Raw genomic sequence first — 19,485 nt, 5'->3', positions numbered from 1 at the left:
CTCAGTTTTCTCCAGATAATGGAATAATTAACTAATTTTCACTAGTAAACAACCTTTTGTTTTCTGGTAAAAACAATCTATTTGTCCCATGAGCTTGAGAAACCGACGTGCTGTTTTTCTGAGGCAAGATAATTAATAAGCTACAACAAGAAAATTAGCTTGTTATCCAAGATGACACGATAATTAACTTACAATCTCAACATTACCGGATAAAATAAAATGATTGCAAACATGGCTGTTTTTGGCTTATGTAGCAGTCCTCTCTGAACTATGACTGAATGTTGTTCAAACGAACAATTCAATTTTCTAATGTTTATCTTTTTTTTGGACTTGTGTCATTGGGGCCTTGAATACACTAAGAGTGAAGGAGGAAATAAACTGAAATAACTGAAAATAGGGAAAGTTATGGTTTTAATGTGGTTGGGTCGGGTTTGTGCAGTGCAACATCTTAGAAAAGCCCCTAGCCGTTTGGACTGTTACTCTACTTGTACATCAGTGTCTGATGGAGGAAGCAGCATGTGCAAGAGGAACTTGTCATCAGAAGAGGGCTCTTCTACTGATATTTATAGTACTGATTTAGCCTAAGGTGTCCCCAAGGAGTGTTTGTCCTTTCTCATACCCAGGAAGACCTTAACTGTAATAGTTTGATTCATTGCAGCATTAAAGGGTCTGCTGTGCCACATTGCTGAGTGTCACTGTGGGTGGCAGACCCCATAAGACTTGGCCTATGAAACTGACTAAAGCAGGCCGTTAGATTGATTTAGTTGATGATCAAGATTATACAAGTGCTTTCACTATTCAATGTCTGTTTTTTTTTTATTATATTGGTGTCTGTCATTCCACTGATATAAAGAATATTTTTCAACAAAGACTTGGAAAAGAAGAGGTAAAAAAACTGTATCCTGGACAAAAACCTAAAGCAAGTCAGTCGTCCATATTAAACAAACAGGCTTGTGGTCTGAGTCTGCCACAAGATCCTTCATTAAAGAGTTAAGCTCGCCAAGAGGGACCGGCTCATTCAGCTTTAAATTATTCTGCAGCGGGATCAATGAATGTGAGCAGAGTGCAGGAAATCACTTTGGCTAATTCCACTCTGTTTCCAGGGTCAAATAACAAAAGCAAATTCTCTGACTGAAGCAGTAATTTCCATATAAACCCGTAGTCGGCAAGTACTTTGGTATTTACATGGAGCCAGAGACTGTGTGGACTGTTCCTCACAGGGAATTTGTTGATTAATATTGTTTGGATCTTAAAACGATGCCCAGGAAAGAGCACTGCATTGCAATATTTTCAGCACGAGCCAGTGTAGTATTGATTTATCAATTTAGAGCCAGTGAAAAGTCTGTTTGTGATGCTTCAGATAACACACAGGAAGTCCATATAGAGGCTTTCCCATCTGCTGCTGGCTGCCTGTTAGAGAGCGTGGTTGTCATGTGTAAGGCAGGTATGTTCTAAAAGAAGAAGATGGATCATTTCACAGGCGACATTATACAGCTGAGTTTTTTCAACTGACAATGACCTAATCGCTTTGAGTATAATGAGTAGGCTGCTGCCTTTTACAATACGATTGCTTTGAACGGCAAGGTACCTTTTGCCGATGAAGCTGATCTCCTCTTCCCTAGTCGCACAGGGTCACAGAAAGGAGGGACCGCCGTCGGTGGAGTAACACGACCTCATTACCAGACAGATCTGTTTGCCTGGTCATTAGATTAAACAAGCTGTTGTCTCCTTTTGTTAAATGTCCTGCAAACCAAGGTCAGGTGTCGTCACGCACACCCAAGGAGCTGTCTTTAAGAGGGCAGCATCACCCTGTGCAGTGAAGAGACACAGGCTATTATTTGCTTTGGCACAGAGGCTTGTGCATGTTTAATTGTGGATTTTGCCTTAAAGGCTCTGCCTCTACTGATTCAAGCATGACATTAAAAATCTGACCTACTTCAACAGTGTTACATTAAATGCGCCTGATGTACAACTTCCCAAAATAAGTGATCATGTTCAGATATTTCTACAAAGAGTAGACAGTGTTTAAGGCTTTTATAACATTGTGTAGACTGTAATACAACGCAGGGAGAGGACGTTCTGTTGATATCAGGGTTGTGTTCTCCAGCTAAACATTTAACACAGTTAAATACAACTGCAGCAGCTATTGACAGTGGTGCACTTCAGCAAAAAAACACTGTGTTTATGTAGGACCCCTTTATTCATAGTAAGGAGCTGGTTGGTGACTATACGTTTATATGGCCAATAAAGGCATTCTGGGAAATGTGGGGAATGCCTATCTGGGGTATGAGGCCTGTTGTCGACTGACAAAATTACAGTTGACAGGGCATTTCTTTAAGTAATCCATGAATTCACATTTTCAAACATTTGTTAAAGTGCATCTCCAGTATTGTCGTCATTCTGTAAATAGAATATTCAAATGGAAGAGTCATGACGTAGTAGGAATAAATACTGCGTATAAAAGCTAAATAGGGGGGACTTAAAGCCAAAACCATTAACCATCCAGTAACCATCAAATTAATATCATACAAACCCAATTTCTCTTTACCAAGACAACACAAAAACACAAAATTTCTAGTAAACTAATATCCATACAAAATTTATTTAGCAAATAAATACAGTAAAAAAAACTTTAATTGACTAACTGACTATGGCTGGGAAGCCCTGCTAATGTAGAATGTCAGTAAAAAAAACAAAGTTGCACACAAAATAAATCCTGAAAGACAGTGAATGGTTCATATCAAGGCAGCACAGCAGAAGGGTGATGATCTTTTGCTAACATCAGATCCCCATCCACCTCCACCACTGGCACAACGGTGTGATCTCTTACCTGTCCCTGCCTGACCCTGCCGTCCCGCTACTCCAGAGGCGTCACTTTGATTTACAGACCCACTAGAAGCAGGAAGAGCACAGTCAGGAGAAAGCTAATGGAGTGGAAATGCTGAGAGAGCAGGAGGAATTTGAATGGGGCAGTATTTCTTTAAATGTGTAGTACAGGGGAAAAGAATAAACGAATATTAAGTGTATCCCTGTTGTTTTCCTGTTGCGGGCATAACAGCAGAGTCTTTTCTTTTTATTACAGAAAGTGTATCTTTTGTTTTTTTTTATTATTATGAAGAAGTGAGTGGATTAGTTCTGACATAGTGCTGCATTTCTGTTCCTCCTCAGGAGGCCGACAGCTGGGAAATCATTGAAGGGCTGAAAATCGGTCAGAGCAACGTCCAGAGGCCTGATAAGCATGAGGGTTTTATGTTGAAGAAGAGGAAATGGCCCCTGAAAGGCTGGCACAAGGTAAGCTCCACAGGCGAAGCGAGACATGAAAAGCTTTTGCCGCTGGAAAAAAAACCAAACAGTCAAACAGTTTGCTGTGTAGTAAAGTGCTGTTGCTTGATAGAAGTTCCCCTTTTCCTGCATCTCGCTTCACCCTGTCTGGGCCCCTTCCGTAAGCTCAGCGGAAATTTCGTTTTAAGTCACCACCACCAGCATCAGTTTAACTGTTGTTTTCCCAAAACATGTGAGTACCAGTGGAAACCAGTCCCTGCTGTTAACATATTTGAACTCACAACACCACTCAACACACAACATGCATGTCCTGCCACTATGAGGAAAAAAAACAGTGGACAACTTTGAATTTCTATTGAATCTACAATATAAACAGATCCAATGGGCTCTATATCCAATGTCTCTCTTTCCTGTTATTTAACCAACACATTATTTTTGTGCTTATTTCCTCTGCAGCGTTTTTTTGTTCTGGACAATGGTATCCTGAAGTACTCAAAGTCCCCCATTGATGTAAGTAACTCTGACTATAACCCACAGGCACAAACAGGGCAGGCCAGCCTGACATCAGCTTGGCCTGGCAATGAGTCAGCAGAAACATCTGCAACGCAGATCGTGATGTTCAGTGTGTTTCAGGACGCCAAGTCACTTTGCAGGGAAAACTAAAATTTATATGACAAAATACGAATGGAACCCATGACTGTGACGTAGCCAAAGTCTCACACTACACACTTAGACACCTTAGACTTTCATTGAATTCATAAATTGGAGCTAGTGCTGTTTGCAGGGATGCAACTAAGGGTTACAAGGGTTACAGATAAAAATTTCTGCGTGCCCAAAATTTACAAACAATGTGACTCCAAACAGTGAACTGGAAAAAATGTGTCTATCACTTGCCTCAGATCCAGAAAGGAAAACTGCACGGCAGCATTGACGTCGGCCTCTCAGTGATGTCCATCAAGAAGAGGGCCCGTCGCATCGACCTGGACACCGAGGAGCATATCTATCACCTGAAGGTAACACTGATGGGGAGAGTCAGTAGTGTCATTCTGATGTCAAGGTCAGCGGATGAGAGTCCAAAGCTCTCTTGTCCCCTTCCTCTTTAGGTCAAATCTCAAGAAATCTTTGATGCCTGGGTGTCCAAGTTGCGTCATCACCGGCTTTACAGACAGAACGAGATTGTGCGATCTCCCCGGGAGGCCACCATGCGAACATTTCCTCCTCCGGCTGCCATGGAGTCCCCACAACCTGCTGCGAGTGTGGTACATGAAGCAAAGGTGAGTGCTCCCACCCCCTGAGAGCACTACAACAGTATCTTAAGAAAGCTCTACGGGCACTACAGTGCTCTCATATTGTAATTAAATTAGGAAAAGCTCTTTGAAGGAAATTGGTTTGCACTGCCTTACCTGTTAGAATGTAATTAGTAAAAAGACACTATGTACTGTAAAACACTATGCCACAGATTTAATGTGGCTATGGACTTTTCTTCTTAACAGAACAGTCTGAGTATTTTTCATACTTTTTGTGTTTCAGGCTTAAAAGTAGTCTCTCGCTGTGCTCTGAGCTGAGTGCAATTACTTATTCAAGGGTATGTCATGGGGAATGAGAGATCGCCTGGTTCTGGAAACTAGGATAGTGTAACCAAAATATCATCCAGATGAGAGGAAGTAAGAGTCACTCAACAGTCACAGTAAAGACAGGAAGACTCTATGGTCAGACCAGATTGTGTTTGCCTCTGCGCTGCTCTGATCATCCTCAGCTGAAAATTTGTCACCAATGACATTGCGGTGTTTTCCTTTCCGTGTACTTCAATTTAATATTACATGGCTATACAAGTAGTCTAGATGGCTAGTGTTAATTTAATATGAAACTTGAAAGTTCTTCGCAATGTCCATGTATGGAAGTCACTGTTTTACTAGGTTTGAATGCTTCTTTTCATTTCCATTCCACTGATCTGTCTGCTGTATAATGTGGCTAATTGCCAGACTAATGACTGTAAATGTGCAGACTCATATCTGCCTAATGCAGTAAAGCTGACTGGACAGATAATTGTGTCCTGATTGTTAGAATAACAAAATGAATTGTTTGCCTTTACTGTTAGCCGTTTAGTGAGAACCCCTGGTCCTTGTCAACGTGTCTGACTTGTGTGTAAATGTGAGGATGCAGCCAGAGCAGGTTCTCCTGGGAGTGATCCTCTGTGCCCCTTGCAGGCCATTAGAGGTGAGGATCAGTAGGATCTGGATTCAGAGCAGCTGCCTGCAGCCTGATGAGCTTCCCCAGAAGAAAAGCCTAAATGAAAGACTCCAGTCGCAGACTCACAATTAAGTTCTGCATCAAAGACTTAGAAAGCAGCAATTCATGCTCTCCTGCAAAAACCTAAGAAAGCGTCTCCATGGCAGTATTTGTACGTGCTCCTACACAATAGTCCTGTCATGACATTATTCAGCTGTTGTAAGTAAATCTTTTAAAAGTTGTCAAATAGCATATTATTCATAGTTCCACAATAGCTAAGAGCCACTGAGACCAGCCTGTCCTTCACTGTGGGCTGCTGGACAGATTCACTGCAGCTGTTGCAGGTGTGGGTCAAGTGAATTGGCCATTGGGCACCAAATAGCCAAGAGCCATATAGTGTAAAGGGTCCATTCAAATACCATTAATGGATTTTCTATACAGAATAGTGCTGAAAACCGATATACATCAGTTCTGATTAAGACATTTATCAAGCAAAAATGGGAAATATTTGCTTCTTTTAGCCTCTCAAATATGAGTGTGTGCTGCTTTTCTCTGCATTTGGTTTCTGCATCTGGTTTTATATCATTACATATTTGGATTTTGGACTGTGTCGAACAAAACAAGGAATTTGAAGACACCAGCTTGGGGTCTGGGAAACTGTGAGAGTCATTTTGCACTAGTTTCTGATATTGAGCATTAGTCTGATGTAGCATTAGCTTATTTAGCCTGATCAAATAAAAGGAACCAACTTACATTTTTTTTTCTAGCATCAGAGCAGCATCTTGTTTGGTTTTTGATTGATTTAGATTCATTCCACTATAGAAGTGTTCCACATTTTTCCCCTGTCATGTGCATGGACTCTGTGTCTGCTCCTGTTTGACCACAGCAGGCCAAGCCAAGCAGCTTGCCATGGCAGCCGGTGGCCCCCAGCAACAGCAGCAACAGCAGCCTGCCTGCATCTTATAGTAACGGCCAGAGCAAGGTGGTTGCTTGGCTGCAGGAATCAGAGGAGATGGACAAGTGTGCAGAGGGTAAGTGCAAATTTCCTCCTTATTCTGGCGGTAAATCTGATTTTACAAAGGTGTGGTTTAAATCATGCCTTGGGCCTTATGATAAGTCCTTGGAAGGAGGATTGATGATTATTTCATGACACATAAAACTGAACGTATTTACGTGCACGTGGGGGTGAATTTTATTTTCAGATCTCGCAAGATGCCAGTCCAACCTGACCGAGCTGAGCCGGTTACTGCAGAGCCTTGAGATTCTACAAAGGACACAGTCAGCACCCAACTTCACAGATATGCAGGTAAAACAGACCCCCACACACACAGACATCATGCACATACAGAAACACACACATGATGGACGGATACAACAGAGCAGGAGAAGCAATTTAGTTAGAATTTCATATAGAGGTTTCTTTCTACGCTGTATTGAGGAGAGTGTGTGTGTGTGTGTGTGTGTGGGGTGCTCGGAAGCACGTTTTTCTCATTTAGTGATGTGGGTGTGTCTGTCTAAGAAAGTTGCTGTTTTTTAAAACCTCAGCATTCATTACCTGTCTACACAGACAGGATTCAGTCGTTCTCACAAAACAGCTGCCGGCTTCTCGAACTGATCAGTATCTTATCAAATTTCATTTTTCTTTTTGGCTGAAATGCATTTTTTAACACCACACATTCCATTTGCCTCAAAATTTTGTTTGCAGCTCATTTATTGGAATGTTATCATTTTTTACCATCCCACTGCAATCACTCTGTGTGTTAACTTTTGCTTTCCTTGTGATATGTTTGTTCTATTAACCACACTTTGCATATTTTGACCCACGTGTGCCACAAAGACCAATTGTGTAGAATTGTCAAAGAAAGAAAAGCGCTTGAACAGAAGATGGAGAACAAAAAGTGTCGGCAAAGATGCAAAATTCCAGCTTCAGGTACCTCTCTTCAGATTTCTACTCTTTCAGTTACGTACACGCACACACACACACACAGGATTATTATTGATTATAAGATGTTTTAGTGCGCAGTAGTCGACTAATCAATCATTTGATCCTAAACGATATTTACAACTGATTAATTATTTATGTCATTCTTCAAGAGAAAACATTCACAGCATTAAGCTTCTCAAGCGTGAAGATATGCAGCTTCTCTCTGCTCATTTTAAATTAAATATCTTTGAGTTTTGAGGAATCTGAACACCAGACTGCATTAAATGAAAACTGTAACCCCGCTGCTCTCTGCAGCCCTTTTTAAGATGGGAGGTTTTTACACCAACACAGCTTAGACAAAAAAAAAAGTTTTGTTTTTTTTTCTGTCCTCCTTGTGCTTTTGTTCCTCTCTGTTGTTTAATCTGCACTGCGGCTGTCACTTATTAGTGTGGTGTGTCATGGCCTGAGTAATGATTTCTCCATCTTTGCTAATTCACCCTTATTTAGCTTCTTGAAAAGACTAAATCTGTTTAAAGGAGTTTTAAAGCATGTTTCTTTCATGACCAGATCAGCAATAGAAATAAAAGCAATAAAGCCTCCTCGGTAGTCTATCTACAACTACAACAAGCCAGTCAAAGACAGCTGGACTTGCTGTTTGGTCAGGGGTTTGTTCTGGCTGTCAGACACACATTGACGGTGGTCTTTATCTCTCCCCAGGTCCCTCTGTCTGCCAGCATGTCCCCTGTCCGCCTCCACTCATCCAATCCCAACCTGTGTGCCGAGCTGGTGGACTTTCAGCCCCCCGTCTCCCGGCTGACAGACACCGTGGAGTGTACCAGCGACTACATTAAACTTCAGGACGAATTCTGCACCATCGCCCAGAAAGGTAAGGTAGGCAGACAGGATGTATACGTGAGGCAGCAGAGCGCTGTTAGGTAAGATATGTCCCAGTATATTTCCTTTCATATGTAAATCTTAAAGGATTACTCTGTGCTACAACAATCTGGATCTTATTTTACATACAGTAGTATAGGACATAGTAGTTTGTACTCACAGAAGTAATTGTCTCAGAACACAGAAACATCACTAAAAAGGAATCTGTCATGCTCATAGAAATGTAAGAAATATTTATGTTTTGAAAGGTTACAGTAGTTTTCTGGAATGTTTTTTCTCTTCATAAATGCACCTGAGGGGGACAAGAAATTACAAGAAAAGTTCAATAATTTTGGCTGCCAAGGGTAACTTGGTGAATGACTGCGTTAATTGAACATAACTGTATTTGTGATAACTGTAATAAGGAAAATACATTTTATTTATACGCAGAGTACTTTTCAAAATACTCAAAGAAACTTCACATGACAAATTAAATAAAAGAACCTAATTTTTGGATTGTGACAGAGCAGCTGTTGAAAGCTGTCACTGTGAAAGGATATTCATTTTTCCTTTTGTCCTATCCCTGTGCAGTCCACTCTCTGCTGAAGTCCGCCTTCAACACTGTGGCCATAGAGAAAGAAAAGATCAAACAGATTCTGTCTGACCAGGAACAGTCTGACCAGTCAGCCCAGATCAACTCTCTCAGGAAGTCTCTGTCACAGGTAATGAACCATCTTTAACAATTACCCGTGAGGTCTCTTTCCTCCTGCTCTCAGTAAGGGTTATTTAATGTGAACCTTTTGTCATACATACAGTATTTGGCTACTGTACATTCAAAATGCTAAGCGTGATGCTGTGATACAACCTCCTAATAGATAATTACTAAGGAAATTACTGCAGTAATTTGAGCTATGTGTCTACAGTGTCTTTAAATTCAAAACCATTTTGTAGCTGTCATGTTACTTGATATGCTCGTGATGAAGGGCTGTCAGATAAAACACGCAAGCTACAGTTTATTCCAAGCAGCTGCTGTAATCACAATTAAAAAAGATGATAAGTGAAGATGAGAGCAGAGGCAAGTGAGTCGCAAAAGTCCAATCATCTTTTCCCCATATTAATTGGTGAGAGAGAAAAATGTGCACTGTAGTTCATTAACTGTGCTCCTTAGGGCTGTCTCTCTACCTCAGTGATTTGGCCTGTTCCTCTGCTAACAGCTGACATCATTTCAGAGAACTGTTTCTGCTGCTTTATCTCTACTTTGTGCCTAATTGGATGCTTGTGTAACAATGTTGTTGCAGGCTGGAGGTCAGGTTTTCATGGCAAAGCTCTGTTGTTGTCATGGTTGTTGTAGCTACAGCTGCTGATGTCAGTTCTTTTAATCCCTGCAAGGAAGTATTGAGGGATTTTGTTGTTTATTTAACATATGTGCACACACCCTTATACCTGCACTAACTGATTTTTTTTGGCCTCTTGGAGGCATCGGATACAAGCTGTAAACACAACTCTGACACATTATCACCTCAGTGTAACACTGGCATGGCAAACCTGTTGGCAAACAGTAGCCTATTTAGACTTCAAGCAGTTATGAGTTATCAATGTTAGTCCAATATTCACTCTCCTTTTAGCTCTATTTTTGGTCTCCACCAACTCCTGAAAGAAATAACTGGCTCTTTAGCTGCTAGATGCTCCACTATGTTCACCAGCTAGTCAAACAAACTTTGTCTGTCTCTAGCTTGGTTCTGAGCAAATAGTGCACAGTGGGTTTATCAGACCTGTTTTGCTGTAAACTGCTGCCTGGTGCTGCTGAAAAAGATGCTGATTAGAGCAGTGAGAGTGAACTGAAAACAAATTTCAAAGTCAAGTCACTGTGGGCCTTAAAACCAAAACAATTAGCTGAAAGATGCCAAAAGCACTGAAGGGAACTGCAAAGTCATGTGATAGCTCTCTGTGGGCTCATCGCCATGAGTGACCCTTTTCACATCCATGCTGTCATTCTATCCACTGTCAATATTAAGTATTGATTATAGCTGCATAAAGAGTAACAAAACGCCAAGCTGTGAAGCAGAAAGCAGCAGTATATCACCCAACAGTGGTGTCACAAAGTACTATCACACATCCTGGAGTTCTACTAGGATATATCACTCCATCATGACTTGGCAATGAAACACCATCCAGGGAAACAGGGATACAGAAAGTGTAGTTGCTTTAGAAACTAGTAGTGTGCTCACAGCTAGTATGAACAGAAAAAATAACCTAACCAGTAACTCTTTCAGTGTATATATGGGCATGTAAAAACTGCATTAAGATGAAAGAAAATCCAAACCTATACTTTTATTTTATATTCTTAAGTATCAGCATCCCATTCATCATTAAAACAAACAAAACAGTGGTCAAATCATTAACAAGAGTCCCAGCTTTTTCCGGTGTAGTCAGGAAGTCATTTCATCCAACCGCTGATTAAAACCACAAACAGGAAAATAATCTACATTGTTTGTTATCCAGGCCCTGTCCCAAAACGCAGAACTTCGAACTCGACTCAACCGCATCCACTCTGAATCTGTCCTGAATGAACAAGTCGTCAGTGTGAACATCATCTCCACGCCTGATGAGGTAGGTCACTGTGGTCAGTCTGTCACTGACACAGCTAATTTCTGACTCCAGTATTGATGAAACACCAAGGCTTCCAAGGCTGGCCAGGTAGTTGTAGTGTTTGCTTCCTGTGTTTGTCAATTGCATTATTGATTCCTGTCCTTATAGATTGATGGCCTTTCCAGTACGCCCTGGCAGGTACGCTTAAAGAATCATTATTCTATGCAGAACCTGACATCAAGGTTAATGGAAAAAATGACTAATTAGTAACGGATAGGAGCTTGCCCTCTGGCAAGGATACACATGCTGCAAGATGAACTCTGTGTTATCTTCTGATGGTGCTGGTGTTTGTTTTCAGGGATGTTTTGGTTCTTAAAACTGTCACCATAGCAAAGAACAGTGAACATCTCGTGTGTTTGCATGTGTTTGCCTGCAGGCCGCGGAACAGATGGGGATCCCTCTGACTCAGCAGGCCTCTAATGAGAGCCGACTCTCCATGTCGGAGTCTGTCTCCGAGTTCTTTGATGCCCAGGAAGTGCTTCTGTCAGCCAGCTCGTCGGAGAATGAGGTATAACAGGGGACAGTTGAGACCACGAGGAGCTGAAGTCGATCGAGGGGGGGGGGGGGTGCTAGCCCTGCTGCTGGGAAGCTAGATAAAACACCACTGCGATGGCTGTGTGCGGAGCTGGAGTTAGTCAGCAATTAATGAGGGCAGCATGAAAATCAGAGATAGCGTATAACGGAAACTCAAACAAACTCGGGCACACAGGAGGGCTCTTTTTCAATCTGCCCTGCGGCTTAATCCCTCAGTTGTGTCTCAGAATAAAAGCACTCCTCTTCTGTCTGTTTCTCTTGATTTGCAGCTTCTGGTTTTGTTAAAAAGGCAGTTTGGTCCATCACTTGAAAAAAATCATTTCTGCCATCTCCCATTTTAACTCCTGTGAACACCCTGCTCCAAATATATGTGGTCTCTGAAGAGCCATTAAGCATTGTAGCTCCCCAGGCATGCATTGAGCTATACTGAAGAATTGCTCGCTAAGGAAATTCATCAACCCTCCCCATCCTGTAGCTCCAACAGCAGACCCATTCAGACCTGTGTTACATTGTTGGCCAAGCCTTCACCAGCAGCAGGCAGCTGTAATAGAGGCTATTACAGCGAGTGGCTACAATATGCCCCTCTTTGGTGGTGCGAGTGGCCTCATTGTGTTTGCTATATATAAAGTATGAAAATGCTGCAGTGTCTCGTCTCATGATTACTGCAGTGGGACAGATAGCCGGCGACTGCTGCAGTTTGTTAGCCACTGGCAAACTGCAGTGATTGTGTATTTGTGTGTGTGTGAGAGAGAGAAAGAGGCTAAGGTTGTCTGCTAGTCTGATCAGAGTTTGTGTTGTACTCGACTGCACTGACTCACTCCACTCTGTACCTGTTCCCCTCACAGGGCTCAGATGATGAGTCATATGTCAGCGATGTGAGCGATAACATTTCCGAGGACAACGCCAGCGTGACTGATAATGTCTCCAGACAAAGTAGGTCCAGTTCTGCACCATCACAAGCCTACGCCAAGCTTCTATAGTTTTCTGTTGGGAATGGGGAAAAATATAATTAAGGAGAGGATCCCACTCGGTGGATCAACTGTGCTGCTCGCACAGACACACACTCGGGCACTGGCAAGCTCATGTATCTGTGTGGCTGAGGCAGTAGACTTTGCAGTGTAGCCCTGTGCCAAGGGCTTCTCCTAGGCTTTATGAAAGCTATCTGTGTAGGGGGGTGGGATCTCCTTCCTCCATCTTTGTCACATACCATACAGAGATATCACAATGCTGAAAACCCTTTGGGTTCCAGTACAAGTCTTCTACACCTGGAAAAGTACTAGGATTGGTCAAATTACCTCAAACGGATTGAAATGTATAGGAATTGCATTAAAAAAAAAATAAAAAAATAAAAAAATAAGTACCACTGCCATTTCAGTGTATTCAATGCTGTGAACGGTAACCCTACACCAACAGACCACATCACAACCTGCTGTCCTCCTTACACTGGCTTCCAGTTAGTGTTTTAGGTCTGACTTTAAGATCTTATTTATTACTTCTAAGGCTGTTAGTGGCCTGGCCTGGCTCCTCACTCTATTTTGGACCTTTTAGTCCCATTCAAGTCTGTATGAAGCTTCTTGAGATCCTCAGGCAGATGTATTTTATCTGTTCTAGAGTCTGCAATTGCACCAGGCTAATAACCTGAGGAGACAGAGCCTTTCTAGTCATTATCCCGAGGCTCTGGAACGACCTGTCCTCGGGAAGCTGAATGAATCAAACTCAACTTTTAAATCTCTTCTTAAACTTAGTTTTAACAGGAAACTCATCCTGATTTTGCTTCTGTTTTCTATTTTATCTGATATTATTTGAATTGGCTTTAACTGCTTTATTCTAGTCCAGCTAAAGTCTATTGTTTAAGACTCCAACTAGTCTGATCATTATTTTCTCTGTCAAAATCTAGTTTTAAGACCTAAACTGTTTTAGTTTCTTTTGAGATTAAGCGTTAATGAGGTGGTATTGTTCTCCTAGTGGCCAACGGAGACTTTGCTGGCAGTGCCTTCCGTAACGGGCGACGCACCTGCCTGCCGGCGCCGTGTCCCGACACCAGCAACATCAACCTCTGGAACATCTTGAGAAACAACATCGGCAAGGACCTGTCCAAAGTGTCCATGCCTGTGGAGCTCAACGAGCCCCTCAATACCCTGCAGCGCATGTGTGAAGAGCTGGAGTACAGCGAGCTGCTGGACAAAGCTGCTGAGACTGAGGATCCCTTCGAACGCATGGTAAAGAAGCCGTCAGATACGAGCACAGCGTCAGATCAAATGTTAATCAGTTTAGGTGTGAAGTCTAAAGAACATGGTGACCCTTCACTGCTGTTCAAAGAGCTATCAGATTCTTTCCTTTGCTCAGTTGATGTTCCTGTAGAGGATTCCGATTTTCAAGTTGACTTTCAGACACATATCTTAAATTCCTGCTGTATTTTTGTGTCTATCATTCCTGCATTTGTTTATATATGAGGTGGCATTGCCAGTCACAAGCCAAAATGAATAATCTCTCTGTGAAGCTGACCTTGGATCTTCCTACTTTCATCTGTCTTTGTTCTTTTGTTAGCGTCAGACGCATACTGATGTTTGGCTTATTCCTGGCAAAGCCTGTTGATATGAGCTATGTAATCTCATCTTGTTCACGTTGGCTGTCTCTTTTTTGACTCTCTGACAGGTTCTCGTCGCTGCTTTTGCCATCTCAGGCTACTCATCCACTTACTACAGAGCAGGAAGTAAGCCATTCAACCCGCTACTCGGCGAGACTTATGAATGTATTCGGGAAGACAAGGGCTTCTGTTTTTTCTCGGAACAGGTAAGTTTGTCCGCAGATCGTTTTGCTCTGCGTTCTCTCTTTACCTTCCCATCATATCGTAGAAATGGACTCTGCATTTTTTTTCCACGCAATATAAGGACATCTCATTCATGTTAGATTACTGTACAAGTTGAGCTTCACTATACATTTTTGGACTTGGATTGCATTTGGTTGAGCTGAGTGACTACTCAATATAAAACACTGAGCTTACATACAATATTTCTCCTTCCATGTTGATTTTCCCACACAAATCGTGACACACTTTAATTTGCAATCGTATTTACACATCTCTTTTTCACATTTCACTGAACTTTTAAAGGTTTCAATCTTGATAACTTATATTTAGAGTAAGCTCATTGCAATTAACAGTTATATTAGTCTTTAAATGGCCAGAAGTGAGTGAAAAACACCCTTTACAGTTCCTCAAGAGGCCAAGGTGACAGATTTAAATCTTAAGATGGAGAACAGAAAAAATAATAATATTTTAGGAGCTGGAACTTGCAAATCTTCTGCATTTGTGTTTGAGAAATGACCAACAATTATCACAACAAGGTCCTGTACATAATGTCTAATCTCAACAACAACAACAGCTGTCAGACTGTTTTTATTTCATCTTGTCTCAAAGGTGAGCCACCACCCTCCCATCTCCGCCTGCCACTGCGAGTCTAAGAACTTCACCTTCTGGCAAGGTAGGTTACCTGTTTAATTAGTGAGGGATTTTCCTCATGGGAACTGTGGCTCATCACATGAGCAACACGACTCAGTTTGCCTCTTTAATATCCAACTGAATCTTTATACAGGAAACATAGATTTTTAAAATTACAATTCGAAAAGAAATAGGAAAAATGTAAAGTTCAGTGCATTGTTCTTTATTTCTGATGTTTTGGCTGTTTTGCTTTTCAGATGTGAGATGGAAAAACAAATTCTGGGGGAAATCAATGGAGATTTTACCAATAGGGACCGTGAATCTCATGATTCCCAGGTAACTTTGATCCAGATGGTTTGTGTAGTGGTCTAAAGAATTCATGCCAACAATCAAGGCATTCAATAATTTCAGCTGGCAAATGGCTCTGATGCCATAATTACGACTAAGGAGCTGATTTTTCTGAAAACTCTGATATATCTGAGTTGGCTCTGTACCAGCTGTTTGTAGCTGGTGCAGCCACAAGGCTCAGGAGTAATTAAATCCCCTAAATCTGACAACAAATTGTTACCACTGCTACCTGTGCTGTGACAGCTCTTAATATTGCATAAGTACCTGAAAAACAAATGAACAGATGCCTCAACTCAAAGTAAATGTAAATACAAAATACCTCAAGCCGATCAGCTGTTACTGTGTCATTCTAGGTTTGGAGATCACTATGAATGGAACAAAGTCACCACGTGTGTACACAACATCCTCAGTGGACGGCGGTGGATCGAACACTACGGGGAGATCACCATCAGAAACACAAAGAGCAGCGCCTGCCTCTGCAAACTGACCTTTGTCAAGGTACAGAAAAGTTCCCTGTCAGTTATCACAGCGTTCTGTCTGGTTCTTTGTCAGTGCCACCCAGGTACAGTGTAATTAATTAATCAGTCTAGACCAAGGTAAGTGGCATATAATTGTTGGATGGATAAACCAACTATAAATGAATGAGTTATTTAATTTAATTTATATTTTTGCTGAAACAATGAGGTTCCTGGCTGCTGTAGCTTACTGTAACTCTGATGGTGCAGACAGAAACTTCACAAAAGAGAAGAGGAAGAGAAGCTTCCTGCAGCACAGTCCACTGTTGAACCAGTCTCACTCATAGCTTATAAATGCAGAATGTGTCCCACTGGCCCACTACCTGTCTTTGGCAGGCAACAAAAGAAAATGTTCAAGATATATGTAAATAATATATAACTTATAATGTAATGTAATATCCTCAACACCTTTGCATGTGACTGCATGTTTAATGTCATCTATATATATATATATATATATTTTTTTAAGTAAGTTGCGTACAATATACCTGAACTAATAGTGCAGTATTTGTCTTTTAGGGAAACTACTGGAGTTCTAATGTGAACGAGGTTCAAGGATTTGTGATGGATCAAGAAGGGAAAGTGATCCACAGGCTTTTTGGAAAATGGCACGAGGGCCTTTACTGCGGTGTCCCACCTTCTGCCAAATGCATCTGGAGACCAGGTGGGCATCAGTTCCTCTTCCACACCCACAGCTGGACTTTACCTAAGATGGGTGCTACTCATCACTTAAGGTCCACAGGAAGATTTTTGGTGACAAAGATAGACACCAGGATGGAGGAGAAAGGAAATTTAAAAGAAAATTGTCGATCCATAGATTTTACAATGTTAAGACTGATGTCCATGTCGTTCTGTCCTTCTCAGGGTCCATGCCCACAGACTATGAGCTGTACTATGGCTTCACCAGGTTCGCCATTGAACTGAATGAGCTTTGCCCCGAGTTGAAAGATGTCTTGCCGCGTACAGATGCCAGATTCAGGCCCGATCAAAGGTACAGCATCACATTCTCAGCTGCCATCATGAGCCCAGATAACACAGTCTGATGTTGCCGCTGACTGAGAAAAAAAGAGGGAGAGATTTCTCTCAAAGAAGACGGCAACATCAATGAAGCTTATCTGCCAATAGTTTCGTTTCTGTGCGACAGTGTCCTGCTAAAGAAGCTGTAATGCACTTTTTGTTACTGGTCTTTATATGGCCATCTGATTCACGGTATGTGTTCACTGAGAAGCATTGTTTGGGTCTCACAGGTATCTTGAAGAAGGGAACTTGGAGATGGCATCCTCAGAGAAGCAGCGTATTGAGGACATGCAGAGAGCCAGGAGGAAGTGGAACGAGGAGAACAACATCAAACAGCCGCCACGCTTCTTCAAGTAAGCACTGGGACCAGCCAGCAGATGTGTAAAACTCTTGTGTATGACTGAAACTGTTAGTATGCACAAAGACTGAAATATGCAAACACACTCCTTTCATCACATCTGCAGGGACCTAAGGGGTATACTTTTTTTGCAAATTCTTTTTGCTGGATGATTATGAAAAACTTGAGTTGTCCTTCAGGAAGGGAACTTGTTTTGTGGCCTTTTTTATTTGCCAAGCTTGGGAAAGAAGACAGAATATTTTGCTCATGACCGAGCTGTAAAATAACCTGAAATTTTGTAAGGAAATGAAATGCTTGACCACTGCAAGGGTACTTTTGGTGTCCATGAGGGCTGAGCACTTTGTGTGTGCATGACACAAAACTACAATACAGTACAAAAATAAACTGCAGTGTGTGGTGTGCAAATTCTCACCGCTTATTAGTTATATAAATACAAGGTCAAAGCTTAATTTACTGCCATTGTCTCCATATACAATATTCAGTACACACAGGAATGTAATTGTGTTCCTTCAGTGCTACAGTGTACACAATAAATAGAGCTCATACCTCTGCCAAGGCCAAACAATCCTACACATTTGTCCAGCTCCCATAGAACAGTAGTAGAACTCTGGATATAATGTTATCAGGATCTGCACCACACCATACAAACCCTACATATCTCAACAACATAAATATGCATGATGATTCTTTACATCAAATCCACACATTATTTCCAAAAATGATGAAAAATGCCCCACTTTGAAATGCTAAGGTCAGTGATAAAAAAAAATCCTGGATCCCTTCCTTGTTAATGTGTACGGGTTAAACAGAGTAAAGTTAAGAGGGACTCAAACTTTCTCTCTGAATATCTGGCCACTGTGATGTCTGCCAGCCTGGATAACATGAGCCCAATCATTCCTCCATTTGTTTGTGACTGACATTTTCTTTCCTCCTCCGTGCTTTCAGGTCTGTCACTTAAAACTGACACTTCTTGTCTTTTCTTTCAGGAAAGTGGTTGATGCCAATCACAGGGAGAGGTGGGTCTCCAACAACACGTACTGGGAGCTCCGCAAAAACCCCGGCTTCATCAATATGGAATCTACAGCGACCCTGTGGTAGCAAATGGATGGTTCCGGCCATCATATCGTCATCGCAGACAAGAAAGCTGTTACCTATGCACAATAAGGTGTTAAGAGAAACGTTAATGATAAAACATTCATGTGCATGGATAGGAGCGGCTGCAGAGCTGAGGGATGGCCTGATGCCCAGCGACCCCGTCAAGGTTCTGTGGCGCTGCCACACGGTCACCCATCCATGGAAACATCCTATAGGATCACCTTCATTGTGCTTCTCTAAGCTGGGTTGTCGGGGCAACAATCGTACCACTCCTATGTAGATCCTTCCTCAGCTCCTTCTGAGTATGTCCTTGCCTTAAAATGACATGTCACACGATTTAGCGCTTTTTTAGTTGAGGCCATTTGATTTCTGACAGCCGTTTGGGTTAGACTAGTCTAAGAAGTAGACATTTTGATTACCTACAATACCGTGCATGCTTAGAGAGCAGCTTTCACTGGCATAAAGCCGTATTTACTATATGATCAATTATTGTAGAAAAAAAAGAGGTATTTTTATAAAATATCTTGGACTCAGAATTTAGTGACAAAGTACTATGTGAACTGGCAGATTTTATTTATTCTTGCCTTTTAATACTGTTGAATCTGTGCGATAGCAGTACTATCTCTCGGGAAACAAATCATTTACTTCAAACACCCTCCCCCAGCTGGGCCTAGCCTCCCTTCAATCACCAGTCCTCGCCCTCCCCTGCCCCACTGTCTAATTATAAATGCTGTTACATGAAACCAACTCCTCTGAATCACATGGTTACATAAATACATACATAACCCCCTCCATGTACAGTGGGCACACGTTCAGTCTGTCTCTGAACGTGGCGCAGATAAATGTCTCGTTTTCAGTGAAATAACAAACACTCAAACATCATCTAAATGTCAAGACCTCAGAAAAGATAGTGTAGTAGGTTGTAGAGATTATAAAGCCTTCTCACACCCTTTTGTGATTATGAGCTTTATGAAGAGAGCTGACAGCGAAACACGAGTAAAACAAACACATATTTCCATTATGAGACCAACCACTCATTTACTGCACATCCATCCACACCTCTATAGAGCTTATTTCTGATTAAAATGATTTAATCAATGAATTCCTAATTTTTCTGTCAAAAATAATGACAAATTCCCGTCACAGTTTGCCAAAGCGACGTCTCAAATGCACATCCTTGTTCTGACTCACAACCAAAAACGTTGATTTCCAACGTCACGAA

At 41.7% G+C, this 19,485-nt stretch overlaps 1 protein-coding gene across 2 annotated transcripts in view; it reads left to right on the top strand.

Moving 5' to 3' along the window:
- The window catches only part of osbpl6 (oxysterol binding protein-like 6), a 31,066-nt gene extending 11,621 nt beyond the window's left edge, over window positions 1-19,445 (top strand). The window contains exons 3-23 of one of the 2 annotated variants that reach the window (XM_041057193.1): window positions 3,169-3,291; window positions 3,739-3,792; window positions 4,182-4,295; window positions 4,386-4,556; window positions 6,398-6,542; window positions 6,714-6,817; window positions 7,349-7,441; window positions 8,153-8,321; window positions 8,900-9,030; window positions 10,811-10,918; window positions 11,334-11,465; window positions 12,337-12,424; window positions 13,457-13,710; window positions 14,147-14,284; window positions 14,910-14,973; window positions 15,188-15,266; window positions 15,632-15,776; window positions 16,313-16,457; window positions 16,658-16,784; window positions 17,041-17,163; window positions 18,155-19,445. In XM_041057193.1, the coding sequence (XP_040913127.1) occupies window positions 3,169-3,291; window positions 3,739-3,792; window positions 4,182-4,295; window positions 4,386-4,556; window positions 6,398-6,542; window positions 6,714-6,817; window positions 7,349-7,441; window positions 8,153-8,321; window positions 8,900-9,030; window positions 10,811-10,918; window positions 11,334-11,465; window positions 12,337-12,424; window positions 13,457-13,710; window positions 14,147-14,284; window positions 14,910-14,973; window positions 15,188-15,266; window positions 15,632-15,776; window positions 16,313-16,457; window positions 16,658-16,784; window positions 17,041-17,163; window positions 18,155-18,266 (2,619 nt within the window). In that variant the 3' untranslated portion in view covers window positions 18,267-19,445. The remainder of the gene's footprint in view (window positions 1-3,168; window positions 3,292-3,738; window positions 3,793-4,181; window positions 4,296-4,385; window positions 4,557-6,397; window positions 6,543-6,713; window positions 6,818-7,348; window positions 7,442-8,152; window positions 8,322-8,899; window positions 9,031-10,810; window positions 10,919-11,333; window positions 11,466-12,336; window positions 12,425-13,456; window positions 13,711-14,146; window positions 14,285-14,909; window positions 14,974-15,187; window positions 15,267-15,631; window positions 15,777-16,312; window positions 16,458-16,657; window positions 16,785-17,040; window positions 17,164-18,154) is intronic. The other variant, XM_041057194.1, reaches the window with a different exon arrangement.
- Window positions 19,446-19,485: the final 40 nt, after the last annotated feature.

The sequence above is a fragment of the Toxotes jaculatrix genome, chromosome 15 (genome assembly GCF_017976425.1).
Source record: "Toxotes jaculatrix isolate fToxJac2 chromosome 15, fToxJac2.pri, whole genome shotgun sequence".
Lineage (NCBI taxonomy): Eukaryota > Metazoa > Chordata > Actinopteri > Toxotidae > Toxotes > Toxotes jaculatrix.
This window is presented reverse-complemented; position numbering and strand designations above follow the sequence as displayed.